The 12909-nt window shown below is 34.1% G+C and overlaps 1 protein-coding gene across 2 annotated transcripts in view; it reads right to left on the bottom strand.

Moving 5' to 3' along the window:
- Positions 1–8403: 8403 nt before the first annotated feature.
- LOC136034500 (small ribosomal subunit protein eS12-like) overlaps positions 8404–12909 on the bottom strand; it is a 31815-nt gene continuing 27309 nt past the window's right edge. For both annotated transcript variants that reach the window (XM_065715719.1, XM_065715718.1), the window contains exons 4-5: positions 11662–11866; positions 8404–8567 (exon numbers count right to left, since the gene is read on the bottom strand). In XM_065715719.1, the coding sequence (XP_065571791.1) occupies positions 8508–8567; positions 11662–11866 (265 nt within the window). In that variant the 3' untranslated portion in view covers positions 8404–8507. The remainder of the gene's footprint in view (positions 8568–11661; positions 11867–12909) is intronic.

Raw genomic sequence — 12909 nt, 5'->3', positions numbered from 1 at the left:
AAACTTGGGGAGGCAAATCTTTAGTAAGTTATTTAGATTTCAGTTTTTTTGGCGTTTTCACGCACAATTTGACCTCTTTGTGGGGATGGGAACCCGGGGATATCTAATCAGTCATTCCTTCCTCTCCTTTTTTCTTTTTGTTTTGATGTCTGTGGCATAGTTATGGCTACTATTAACCTTATAAAGCTATGAAACATCACTTGTGGTTCTACATTTTGATTAATTTGGTCTATTACGCGTAATGCCTTGAAATTCTGTGTTCGGAATGTTGCCTTGTTTTACTGTAATAAATGGTTCCAACATGTTTGTTTTTGTTTTTTAAATTATTTTTTTTTAATCACATTTCAAAACCGCAATAAAAAAAGATGGTTTAATAATAAGTTAAGTTTTTAAAAACATTTATGTAAGCACCAAATCAATATTTTATACATATAAAATTTTTGAGAAAGCAATCCCATTCCTTCACCTGACTTGAAGGAAGTGGCTCTTTTGATACTTGCAATGCAGCGTGGCTTGTGACTCTTTGAGTGTCTTATACATTGTAAGAATCTTCTATTGCCAGTTAAAAACACTATTGCGTCTGTAAATACCGTCTCACATAGCCTAAAAAACGTACGTTGGTTTATTTACTTATCACTAATTATGAACAAACTTAAAAACCTCTTAAATAAACTATAAGCAGAGAAGAAGAAAATATGGTAATGCATAAATTATTTGTTATTATTTATAATTGCATACAGTTATAATTATTTCAATAAAGCATAAATAAATAAATGATGAAATAATGAAGAAAATTTGCTGTCTTTTTACAAACAAAATACTTTCGTCTCATTATTTTTTGTAATTTGTGCTGGGGTAACCTCAACTGGATTGAGGCTCAGGCCTCAAAGGTCCATTGCCGCCACACCCAGGCTACTGATCTTGCATAGTCTTGGTCTCGGCAATACCAGGATTTGAAACCTGCACCCTGAAGGGCTGCAAGTCTGGTGTGCTATCCAATCGGCTACGGTGGCTTGTTTCTTATCATTATTTACTGCAAAATTTTGTAGTTATTGATGATTTTGAGCCAAAGGGCTCACCTCTGATTGCTGTTTTTATTCTTCTTTGGATTGATATGGAGATGCTTTCCCATAGCTAAAATCAAATTCTGGGGAGGGGGAGTGAGGGCCTTATCCAAAATAATCAGAATGTTGATCTCATCTCTTCTGGTATCAATAGTTTAATAATGCGCTATATATTCAGTATGCTACTGTAGTAAGACTAGCGTGCAATGCTCGGCATAAAAGATTCATTTCAACTTTTTAACATTTTCTGATTGTGGGATAAAAACGCTGATAAAGATAGGAACCTACATACTTCAGTCTTTTTACTCAAGTCTACAGTATATTACAAAATCTCTTATTTCTAAAACAACAGACACTGTCTTTCATAAAAATTAAGATACAAATTTTGCTTCTGATTTTACGTTTCGCGCAAGTCCTGCCAAGCTTCCCGAAGAGCTGATCACAAGCCCTCTATAAACTCATAGCTCTCTGAATTTTTCTGGTAATTGGATGCGTTCCAGAAGTCAATTATCATTAATTATTTTAGAATTTGTTATTAGCTTCATAAAAAGGTGTATAACAACAGGATGAGCCACTTACATACTCATAAATTGTAAACGTGGTTGCCCTTACACTTACACTAACGAGAATAGATCAAAATTTTTGTTTCCATCATATTTTGGAACATAAATAATAACAAATGTTTAATTATCGTGAATCATAATTAGGTTTTGGAATTGAGTTCAGTCAGTTTTTCAGTTCAGAAGCCAGTGCCAGTTCCAAAAATTGTAGGGAGGTATATGAACTAACCACAAGTCATTTCACCTCTTTGACTTCTTCTCCAGAAAAAAACTAGCCACTGGAAGCAATATTCTTCTCCAGTCTGCAAACAATGAATATGTGCAAATATGAACAATAATACACTGTTATTGATTGTGGGAAATGCGAGTACCTGAGCTACCTGTCCCCAGCAGTTTAAGGCCACTAGGCCGGCCGGTACCAATACGACTCTTCCTACCCATTCCCGCTCTCTTCTGCACAATCAAAAACTATGGATAAATCACCTCCTTTTAAAAATTGACTTCTTCAAGCATTAATCAATTGTATCAAGATATCAATTGCTGCCTTAAATATCTTACGATCAATTTCCCGTGGCAGGTTAGAATCCAGGATAGCTGTAGAAGTATTTGGAATCTTAGCCAAGGAGCAGAAACGCTTAAGAGCAATAGTCTCCTCACTCTGAGCCTGGCAATCAAATAACAATAAGGGGAATGATGTAGCTTTCAATTAAATAACAAGCTATTTAGAAGTAGGGCACCTGATTTCAGCCGGTAATATAGTACTGTATTTAATCTTGTATGAAATGGAGATAAAATTAATTTACTGTGATTAACATCGGATCTTTGCCTGATAATATCTCGTGAATTGAGGTCAGAAGAAGGACTAGGAATTAACATAGAAGCCTTTGCTGCTAGAGAATCAGCCATATCATTATATTTGATGCCTTTATGACTAGGAACATGTTGAAAATAAACCTCATTTCCTTTAATCTTAAGATTAAGAAGCTGTCTTCTAATATTATATAACTCCTTGTCATTAGCAATTCTATTAATATTTTGGATCAATAGTAATGCTGATTTAGAGTCGGAGAGACAGAGTATGTTTTCAGATTCCATGTTATAATTTATAAGTCATCCAAGGGCGGGCGGATGGCACATAATTCAGCAGACAAGATAGAGGATCCCAATGGGAGAGGAGAATAGATGAACAAATTCAGGGAGGGGATACATGCTCCTGCTCCATATATATATATATATATATATATATATATATATATATATATATATATATATATATATATATATATATATATATATATATATATATATATATGTATATATATATATATATATATATATATATATATATATATATATATATATGTATATATATATATATATATATATATATATATATATATATATATATATATATATATATATATATATGTGTGTGTGTGTGTGTATATATATTATATTTATTAAATATATAATAATATAATACTATATATTTATTATATTATTACATATTTATTATATAATAGTTTATACTTCAGATATTTTTCAGATTCTTTATCAAACAGTTCATGGGAGCGACTCTGCTCAATAGTTACCGAAACTTTAGAAAATCGAATTTTGATATCATAGATACATAAAAAGAAATGGCTTATTATGCTTATTCCGAATGCGTAAGTTTTATTAAGTTTAGTATTGCCCATCAAAAGCTACGATACTGAGAAAAATTACCAGATTTTCGAAAAAGGGGGAAAACATCCAGAACGCCAAGGAATCTATGAAATTATATTATCAGATTCAGATAAGAGAACCATATTGTAGGTGTGTTAAGCTCCCATTAGCAAAAATGTGGAATTTTGTATTCTTTGCCAGAAGAAAGATCACGGATGCACATTTTTTTTTCAAGGGTAATCGCATCGGACCAATGGTCCTAGAAGATCGGGAGAGGGCGAATTCGAACGAAAATTAAAAGTTCTAGTGCCCTTTTTAAGTGATCAAAAAGATCGGAGGGTAACTATCCTCTCTACCACGCTCTTTTCCTTGAAAGGTTCAATAGTTGCCTTTAGAGGTGACACGACCCTCCCCCCCCTTCTGCCCACAGCCGCTGGGGAAATGGCTGTAAGTTACTAAATTTGTCAATTGTTTACGTATAGTATTTGTTATTGGGAAGTATAGACATTTTTTGGAGGAGGGGGAATTTCCTGCTCGGGGTGGGTTTTCACGGGGAGAGTTTTTCGTGAGAAGGGGGATATTTCCAGCAAAGAATTCCCACGGAAGGGGGGATTTCCGGCATGATTTGAAAAGCGATTAGAAATTAAAGTCTTTTTCAAAAGAAGCACGCCAAAAAGAATTTTTCAGGCGGAATCATCCGAAAGAAATTTGAAGGGGTAGAATTTTTAGCAAGGATGGGGTTGTTGGGAAGGAATTTTCCGGGAAGGGGGAGTATTTTATGTGGGGAGAGCTTTCCATGGAGGAGTTTCCCGCGAAAGGAAGGAATTTTTCATGGAGGGAGAGCCTTATTTTCCAGCATTACTTGAAAAAGGTCCGACATAAAATAAAAGAAAATAAGTTTTTCAACTGAAAATAAGAAGCAACATTAAAACTTGAAACGAATAGAAATTATTCCGTATAGCCAACTTTGAGAATAAAAGGGCAACTTTCAGTGGCCTAAATTAGTAGGGGGGGGGGGGATATAATTTCACCCTTTTTTTGTCGATTTTTTTTTCCAATAGAAGTACCACAAAAGCCAGTTTTCAATTGGAATACCAGAAAACAATTTTTTGAATTGTAGAGGGTATTCCTTTAGCAAGAATTTGGGGATTATATTAGAAGATTGAAGAATTAGAGATAATTAGTATAACTAAAAAAAAAATAGAGATCTTAGCAAAATTTTGGTTAAACCTCATGACAGGAAAAGTTGAAGTAACTGTATGAACTTGGCTTTATTTCGAATTAAATAAAAAAAAGCAAGTTTTTTTAACTGAAAGTAAGGAGCAACATTAAAACTTAAAACGAACAGAAATTACCCCGTATATGAAAGGGGCTGTTCCCTCCTCAACACCCTGCTCTTAACGCTAAAGTTTGACTTTTTCTCTCAATTCTACTTTTTAGAACAGTAAAAATTTAGCGTAAAGAGCAGGGCGTTGAAGAAGGACAGGCCCTTTCACATACGGGGTAATTTCTGTTCGTTTTAAGTTTTAATGTCGCTCCTTACTTTCAGTTAAAAAAACTTGTTTTTTTTTTATTTAATTTCTGAACGTTTTTTAGTTAATCCATGTTTTGATTTCGGCTCTCCGCAGATGAATAATTAAAGCGAAATTTGCATATTTATTTATTTGGCTAAATGGCTTTCCCATAGTTTTGATCGAATGATTTTGCGAAAAAAGGAGGGGAAGTAGGCCCAGTTGCTCTCCAATTTTTCTGGTATTTAAAAAGGCAACTAGAACTTTTAGTTTTTACGAACGTTTTTATTAGTAAAAGATATACGTAACTTACGAATTAGCTTACGTAACAAACTTCTATGTTCGTATGTTTTTATTACGTATATGAGAAGATTCGCCCACTCGTCAATAACTCTTTGCATTAAAGCTTAAATTTTGTCCCCTGAATCACAAAGGCCGTAGAATAAATAGTTGAAATTACTAAAAATCCTTTAGCGTAAAGAGTGAGGTATTAGGAGGAGGTGAACCCCTTATATGGGAAATATTTTCTGTTCGTTTTAAGTTTTAATGCTACTCCATACTTCCAGTTGAAAAAAACTTTTTCATATTTATTTTCTCATTTTTTTTTAAATAATGTTAGAAAATGCTTCGCCCCCTTCATGGAAATCTTCTTTCCACATGACAAACGCCTCCATGGAAAGTTTCCCCCACATAACCCCCTCTTCTAAACCCCCCTCCCAACCAACAAATCCCCCTGAAAACGTCTCTACATTTCCCAATAACCATTAATATATGCAAACACTGGTAAAAATTTGCAACTTGCAACCCCTCCCACGGGGACTGTGGGGGATTAAGTCGTCCCCAAAGACATAGTTATAAGGTTTTTCGACTATGCTGAATAAAATGGCTTTCTCAGAATTTTGATCCGACTACTTTGGGAAAAAAATGAGCGTGGGAGGGGCCTAGGTGCCCTCCGATTTTTTGGTCACTTAAAAAGGGCACTAGGACTTTTCATTTCCGTCCGAATGAGCCCTCTCGCAAAATTCTAGGACCACTGAGTCGATACGATCAGCCCTGGGAAAAAGAAAAAAAAACAAATAAACACGCATCCGTGATTTGTCTTCTGGCAAAAAATACAAAATTCCACATTTTTGTAGATAGGATCTTGGAACTTGTACAATAGGGTTCTCTGATACGCTGAATCTGATGGTATGATTTTCATTAAGATTCTATGATTTTTAGGGGGTGTTTCACCCTATTTTCTAAAATATGGCAGATTTTCTCAGGCTCGTAACTTTTGATGGGTAAGACTAAACTTGATGAAACTTATATATTTAAAATCAACATTAAAATGCGATTCTTTTGATGTAACTATTGGTATCAAAATTCCGTTGTTTAGAGTTTTGGTTACTATTGAGCCGGGTCGCTCCTTACTACAGGTCGTTACCACGAACTGTTTGATAAAGATCTTCCAGATCCAGAGATAACACTTGAGGTATCGACAATTCAGCTACCGAATCTTTTCTACAGGGAAATGTAGCAAGCCTGTCGGCGATGCCTTGCGGCAGCTGGGATCAAACCCAAAGCCTCGTATTGCCAAGCAGAGAACAATCCACTGTGCACCCACAGTTTGCTTGATTCCGATTGGAAATAATTAGCATGATACTTACTAGACTAACAGACTATGTAGATAAAGTGCTAAGAAAAGAACAGTGTGATTTTAGGATAGCAAAGGGAAGCGTCTATATTTTAAAATCCCATAAACAGATTGTGAAGCTCTATTCTTGTATGGTACATCAAGCATGTAATTTAAAGTGACTATTTGATGAACTTAGTCCTGAAGTACACAGGGTCAAATCGGAAATTTCGGTACCCAAGCGACGAAATGTATCCATTTTTGAAGTTTTTAAAGCCGAGGCTCCAAGAACAGGCATGATAATTGATAAAGTAAACGAAAACTTACCGAGTTTGATTGTAATTCTACTCCAAAAAGGAGCACTACCATGGCTGAGAGTTCAACTGATATAGACGTCCACGATCACTTGGATTGACCAAGAGTAATAACAGTATTTTAAAGTCTTTGTAGCATGCGATGGTGAAGCGCTGAGAGTTTAAAGGGAAGGGAAATTCGGTGAGCAGTTGAACTCTCAGCTCCGCTGGTGATTCTTTTTTGGAGTAGAATTACAATCAAACTTCAACCTTTTTAAGTTTTAATTTAGTTTATCAATTCTACTCCAAAGCAGAGCACCTTAGCTACACTTTCAAGTCGTCCTAGCCGAATGGATTGGTGAGCTGAATTTAGGATCTTTTGTCCGAGAGGGCGAGGGTTCGAATCCTAGTTACCCAATTATTTGGTTTGGGACTAGGTTCAGTGGCGTGACTCTGTAAGCTCAGCCAGAGTCGACCCAGCTCTAAATGGGTACTTGGAGAAAGTTGGAGAAGGTAAACGGGAAGTTAAAACCCTTAAGTTTTTACACAAATAATATATATATATATATATATATATATATATATATATATATATATATATATATATATATATATATATTTATTAATTACCAGGAACTGATCTTCAAATCCACAAAATAGCTGTTTATAGTCAACCAGAATCAAAATTGGGTACAATATTTCATAATTACTCCAGTTTCCTTTTTGCCTCCCCCAACAAAGACGCCGCTGCTAAAACAATTGCACCCTTCCATTTTATAAGAAACTAAAGGATTATAATTCAACAGAATCAAAACACTTGGCTGGTAGGAAAACTTAAGCCTCCAAGAATAAGCAGAAAGTAAGTAGATTTAATATTTGGAAGTAGAATAGTCAAAAAATAAATATTCTGCTATGAAAATAAGTAGAAGCAGAAACACTGGCAGAAAGTGTCCTACCTTTCTTACCCTTTCCGTCACTGTAGCCCTAGAAAGCAGGATTGAACCACACTTTTCGTACAGTCTACTGTTTGAAATAAGGTCAGTCAGTTGGGTACCCAAAAAGATCCATAGACAATTTCTCTGGAAATCATCTAGTAAATCTTCCTCCGTTTTTCGGAGCGCCCATGCTTCAGAACCGTACTTGACCACTGTCATCACTGTACCTTCCAATATTCTAATCCTGGTTTGCAGACCCATCTTCCTATTCTATCTCCTATTCCTTCTATCATTATAGTTCCACTCAATATAGTCCCTTTTTCAAAACCATACTTGACCATTGTCATCACTGTACCTTCCAATATTCTAATCTCGGTTTGCAAGTTTATCCACCTATTCTTCCAAACTGTGAGAAACCCCCTGGGCTTTGGTTATTCTACTTTTAACATCTTCACTATTTGGAAGAATAGCTGTGTCAAGTAATAAGACTGTATGAAAAGTGTTGTTCAAGGGTTATAGCAGAAGACAGTTAAAATTATTAGGTCACGTGACCTAACATCGTTCCTTTTGTCAAACTACCTGAGGCTTAACAAAAACTTAAACATTCTCCAACAGGATGAGAAGAGATTATAACAAAATATATAAAATAAGTAGAAACTTTAAGGGAGGGATTAAAAAAAGCTATGAACAACAGAGGTAGAGGAATGGTTTATTAATTGACAAACCCCATCCTATTGCTAACTGAATACAAAAAATAGACTTTTTAGACACAACTACAAAATATAATAACAAGAGTGTATAAAATTTGTAAATTGTATCTTAAAATCGTACATCTAGTATCAGATATACAATATAGCAGCGGTTTTACTGCTTCTTGACGTAGTCGAGAAGAAATTGTGTAGCTTGTGTCTCTTCACCCCAATCCTGCAATACAAAAATGGGCTTAATACATCTATTCATTTATGCAAATCATCTGAAATAACAGACACTAGGTGACACCCCGGGTGGGTTGTGGAGAAGGGATCAATGATTCAAACTTTCTCTTAAAAAAAAGACAAAAGCAAACTATTTTGCTATAGTGACATTTAATATTGACAGTAGGTTTAATCAGACATTTAAACGTTTTAGTCCCTCAATAAGCCGAAAAATGTCAATTCTGGTAATAGAACAGTGGGCCCTTCATCTCTTTTCAAATTTGCTCGATCCTTCCTATGATTCATCTTTTTTACTTACGCTTTTTCAACGTTCCTCCCCAACGTTTCACCTTTCAACGTTTTCCACGTACATGCTTCTATTTTCCCCAAAGAGTGCTCAACTCTCCCCCAGAGCCAAAAATCACATTGAATTTGATACGAAATTGATAGATTTTTATCAATTGAGTTTTAACATTGCCGGTTTTCCAAAATTACAATTAATAATAAACTCTTTTCTTGATCTATATTTTTCATAAGCCATGACCGACGTTCGTCAATAACTAAGAAGGGTTATTAACAACGGTAACTTATTACAGTACTCTTATTAATTACTTTTCACTCAACTAAATCTACAAGACAGATATCGGGCAATTGTAAATATTTACAATGTAAATATTTATATTTTCAAACTAAAATTTTCTTATTAGCAACAACAATACTTTTGAAAAGAAAGAGTTAATTAAAAAAAGAATTATTTTAAGAATTGCAATAGATTAAACTGGAAAGTATTGTGTAGAAGTTTTCTGGGTTCATACAATAGCTAGTCACAATGCGACAAAAACATTCTGTCACTATAATAACATCACAAAAACATTTTGTCGATATTTTTGTGGAATGCTACAATTATTCTATTTTTTTTGCTATTTTCCTATATCTACATCATTGTTTTCTTATTTCACTTTAAACAATGTCACTTTCATCTGACTAGGATCATTTTTTTCTTTCGACGGGGGGAAGGGGGGGGGGGGTAAGATAGTTTCCTTCCTTTGTTACAAAAATCCCATTGATTTTGTCTAATATTTTAAATATTAGATCTTCTATTCTGAAATATTATTGTTTTACGTGTTACTTCTTTTCCACTGATTAATTTTGAAAATTTAGTTTTTTGTTTTATACTAGATTCTTTTATCAAGTCAGGCCTTTTTCGGTGCATCTCCAATCATTTTCACAAACAAAAACATTTTCACATCTCAAAACGTAATAAATGGGATACTGCGCATACAAAAGATTTCACTCTGAGATTTTAGACTCTTAACTACAATTTCCTATGACTGAAATCTGCACTCGCAGCAATTCTTGCAGGTGCAATATTCCGTCTATATTTTTAACGATAGTAATCTTTCCATGTATGCAATTCTCTCTGGAACTATAAAAATATTTTTGGGGTAAACTATGGAAAACTGGGTCGGTCTCAACTTTTAATTAAAACGAATGAGTTTGAATTCACTGTGTTGAATTCAAAAACTATGACAATTTATTCTCTCAAAATATTATATTTTCATGGTTTTTCTACTACGAAGCAAGACAAAAGAAACCAACATTTCTGTACTAGATATAGGATTTACCTTTCTACCAACTAGTCCTTGAACCTTAATCCTTGAACCATCACTTCTTCGACAGAAAACCGTATTGTTTGTTTGCATTAGCTTTTTTCTAATCGATTTTTAAAGACTTTGTCAAGGTCATTATGGCCGATTGAAAAGAAAAGATTATTTTTTGGCTTTTTTTAAGTTTTTCGTTCCGTGTGGATATCGTTCTTTTTCTTTTTATCTGAAACTGCTTTCAAAGATTTGAGATAAAGCAAGAAATCTTTATTAACAAAGCAAATCGTTTAGGGACTAAGCCCGTTACTTGATTTAAAATCACTTTTTAAATTTCCATCTTCCATCTTTTAGCAATAAATAAAATGAGTAATCAGATGAACGACGGATCTTCTTGATTACCAAAGCCCATGTGTCGGTTCTGCAGTGTATTGCCAAAGCCAAGTCCGGCCTCTGGGTCCCGTAGCATTAAGCTAAGCAGATATTGCTCATGTTCACTGACTTTTTGAAAGCATTCGACTCACTCCATCGTGGGACTTTGAAAAATATTATTGTACAATAGAATTCCAGTGAAAATTGAGAAAAGCTTGATTGATTTTTTTTCTGCTGAGACACTGTAAGGCGGTAACGGGTATTGCCCTTGGTGGTATTTGCTAAACTCATTCTTTTACGAGTTTCCAATTTTCATGGAAGAATTTAACTGCATCCCGGGTGGTTGCTTCACGATGGAGATTTTGTAAATGATGTGGCAGTGCAGTCACACGCTCAAGAAGATATGAAGAAAAGCCCCCCTCCCCCGGTCAACAGATCAATGCCAGCAGGAAAAAAAGCCTTGTCTAGATCTCTGGTTAATAATTTGTGAGCAGACCTTCATTTTCAATCATGAGGATTTAAAAATGACTGTTAAACAGTTTCAAACTCTTGGCAGTTTCAACGGTAGATGACAAGGAAATAGCTAATCGTCAAAACTTTCAGCGTGTCCATTTACAATGGAACATTTTTCTTTACGTTAAACTTCTTTAACTAAAATTAAAAAGAAACGTTTTAATAAAGCAACTAACTGTTAACCAATTCCGCATTTTTTTTTTACGAACTAACTTTCTTTACGTTCCCTTTAAAAATTTTTCGTTTGCTTTTTGTAGTGTACCATTTTAATGCTTCGATTTAAAACAATAATTTTACAATCATCGAATAAAGGCGATTTCGCTTTATACGTTTGTCGGATCAATTTTTTGAGCTCTTTTTTCAGGTTAAAAACTACCTCTAAAAGATACGAAAATAGAATAATTTTCTTCTTTTTATACAAATCTATATCATTCCCTAAGAAAAAGTCAAGCATTGTAACAATTCTGACTTGGTGAATCGATAGATCTGAAAATGGCAAGCCGAGTATCTAAAAACATTTTTTATATATATATATATTGAAAATACGAAAAAGGTGTTTTTCAAAACCTAGACTGGACGATTGCCCCTCCTGTCCTCCGAGACTCGAAAATAAATTACCTTAACAACAACGCAGGAGCATCCAACCACTTTCCTGGCTTTTCCTTCTTTATCAATTTTACAGAGTCCAGCCCACTCACCCAGCTTTTTGTTGCTGTCAACCTTGATCAGAGGGATTTCGTGCTCTGTACACAATGCTGTAACCAGTTTCTTGTAGAGTGGTTCGTCACAGCTGTCAGCAATAACGCAGAGCAAAGCCTGACGCCTAAAAGAAAAGATTATCCCATTAGAATACAAGGTATCCCCTGAACTGAGGGGGAGAGACAGGTTAGAATATTGCCTTCATTCCCTTAGAATAGTGTTTAAACAAAATGGTAAACATTTCTGAGTTTTGTTTACTAGCCACAAATCATTCCCAGGAATGTCAACAAAGTGAAATACATTATTTTTAAAAATCAAGAATCTTTTTTCATTGTTCACAACACAAGGACATAAATGACGTTTTTTTAAACAAATGAGAAAATGTTTTTGCAGAGAATTTTATCATAGCTCCATTTAAGATTTTTTTTTAATTTCGTCGCTGTTGTGCCTAAGGTTGTACCAGATACCTCTTTAAAAATCAATTTTTATAGTTCCGAATATAAAAATATAAAAAAAACTCCCAATTTTAGATTTATTTTTTGAATTTCTTTGCTGTTGTGTCTAAAGGTTGTAACTGGCGCATCTTTGAAAATCCTCTGATAAATGATAGAACTTATGTTTTGAAATAATTCCGATAAAAATCAATAATAAAATCGAAGATTCCACGTAAGTATCAAAATTGGCACTACAAATGTACTTGAGCCATACTCAAAGATTTTGACAGAGGTCAGAGCATACTTATAATTACCTCTATAAATACAAATACATATAACTGACCGCTTCCTTCAAGAGGTCAAGAAACACAATTCCCTTTCAGACAACTATAATGAACAAATAAAAAGATACAGCCAATATGGAAAAATCTTGTACCTAAAACTTTTATTGGGATGGTTTTTTTTTTATTACGATTTTTTTTTATCCTTACTCTTTGGCCAAAATAAGCTATATTTAGTGTTAATTAAATTAACTTTTTTGAAGGCAATTCATTGACAGAAAAAAAACTGTATTTATAAGAAATGATAAAATTGAAGGTTTTGAGTAGGATAGTGTAATATTTATTTCCTATACATGTTTTCTTTTTATTATCACCTTTTACATGAAAGAAACTTAGCTAAAAATGATTTTGATAAATTCTGGAAAGATAAGTCATTGACTTGTGAACGAATG

Source organism: Artemia franciscana, chromosome 13, assembly GCF_032884065.1.
Source record: "Artemia franciscana chromosome 13, ASM3288406v1, whole genome shotgun sequence".
NCBI classification, from domain to species: Eukaryota; Metazoa; Arthropoda; class Branchiopoda; order Anostraca; family Artemiidae; genus Artemia; species Artemia franciscana.
The sequence above is the reverse complement of the archived record's forward strand: the minus strand, read 5'-3'. Positions and strand labels throughout refer to the sequence as shown.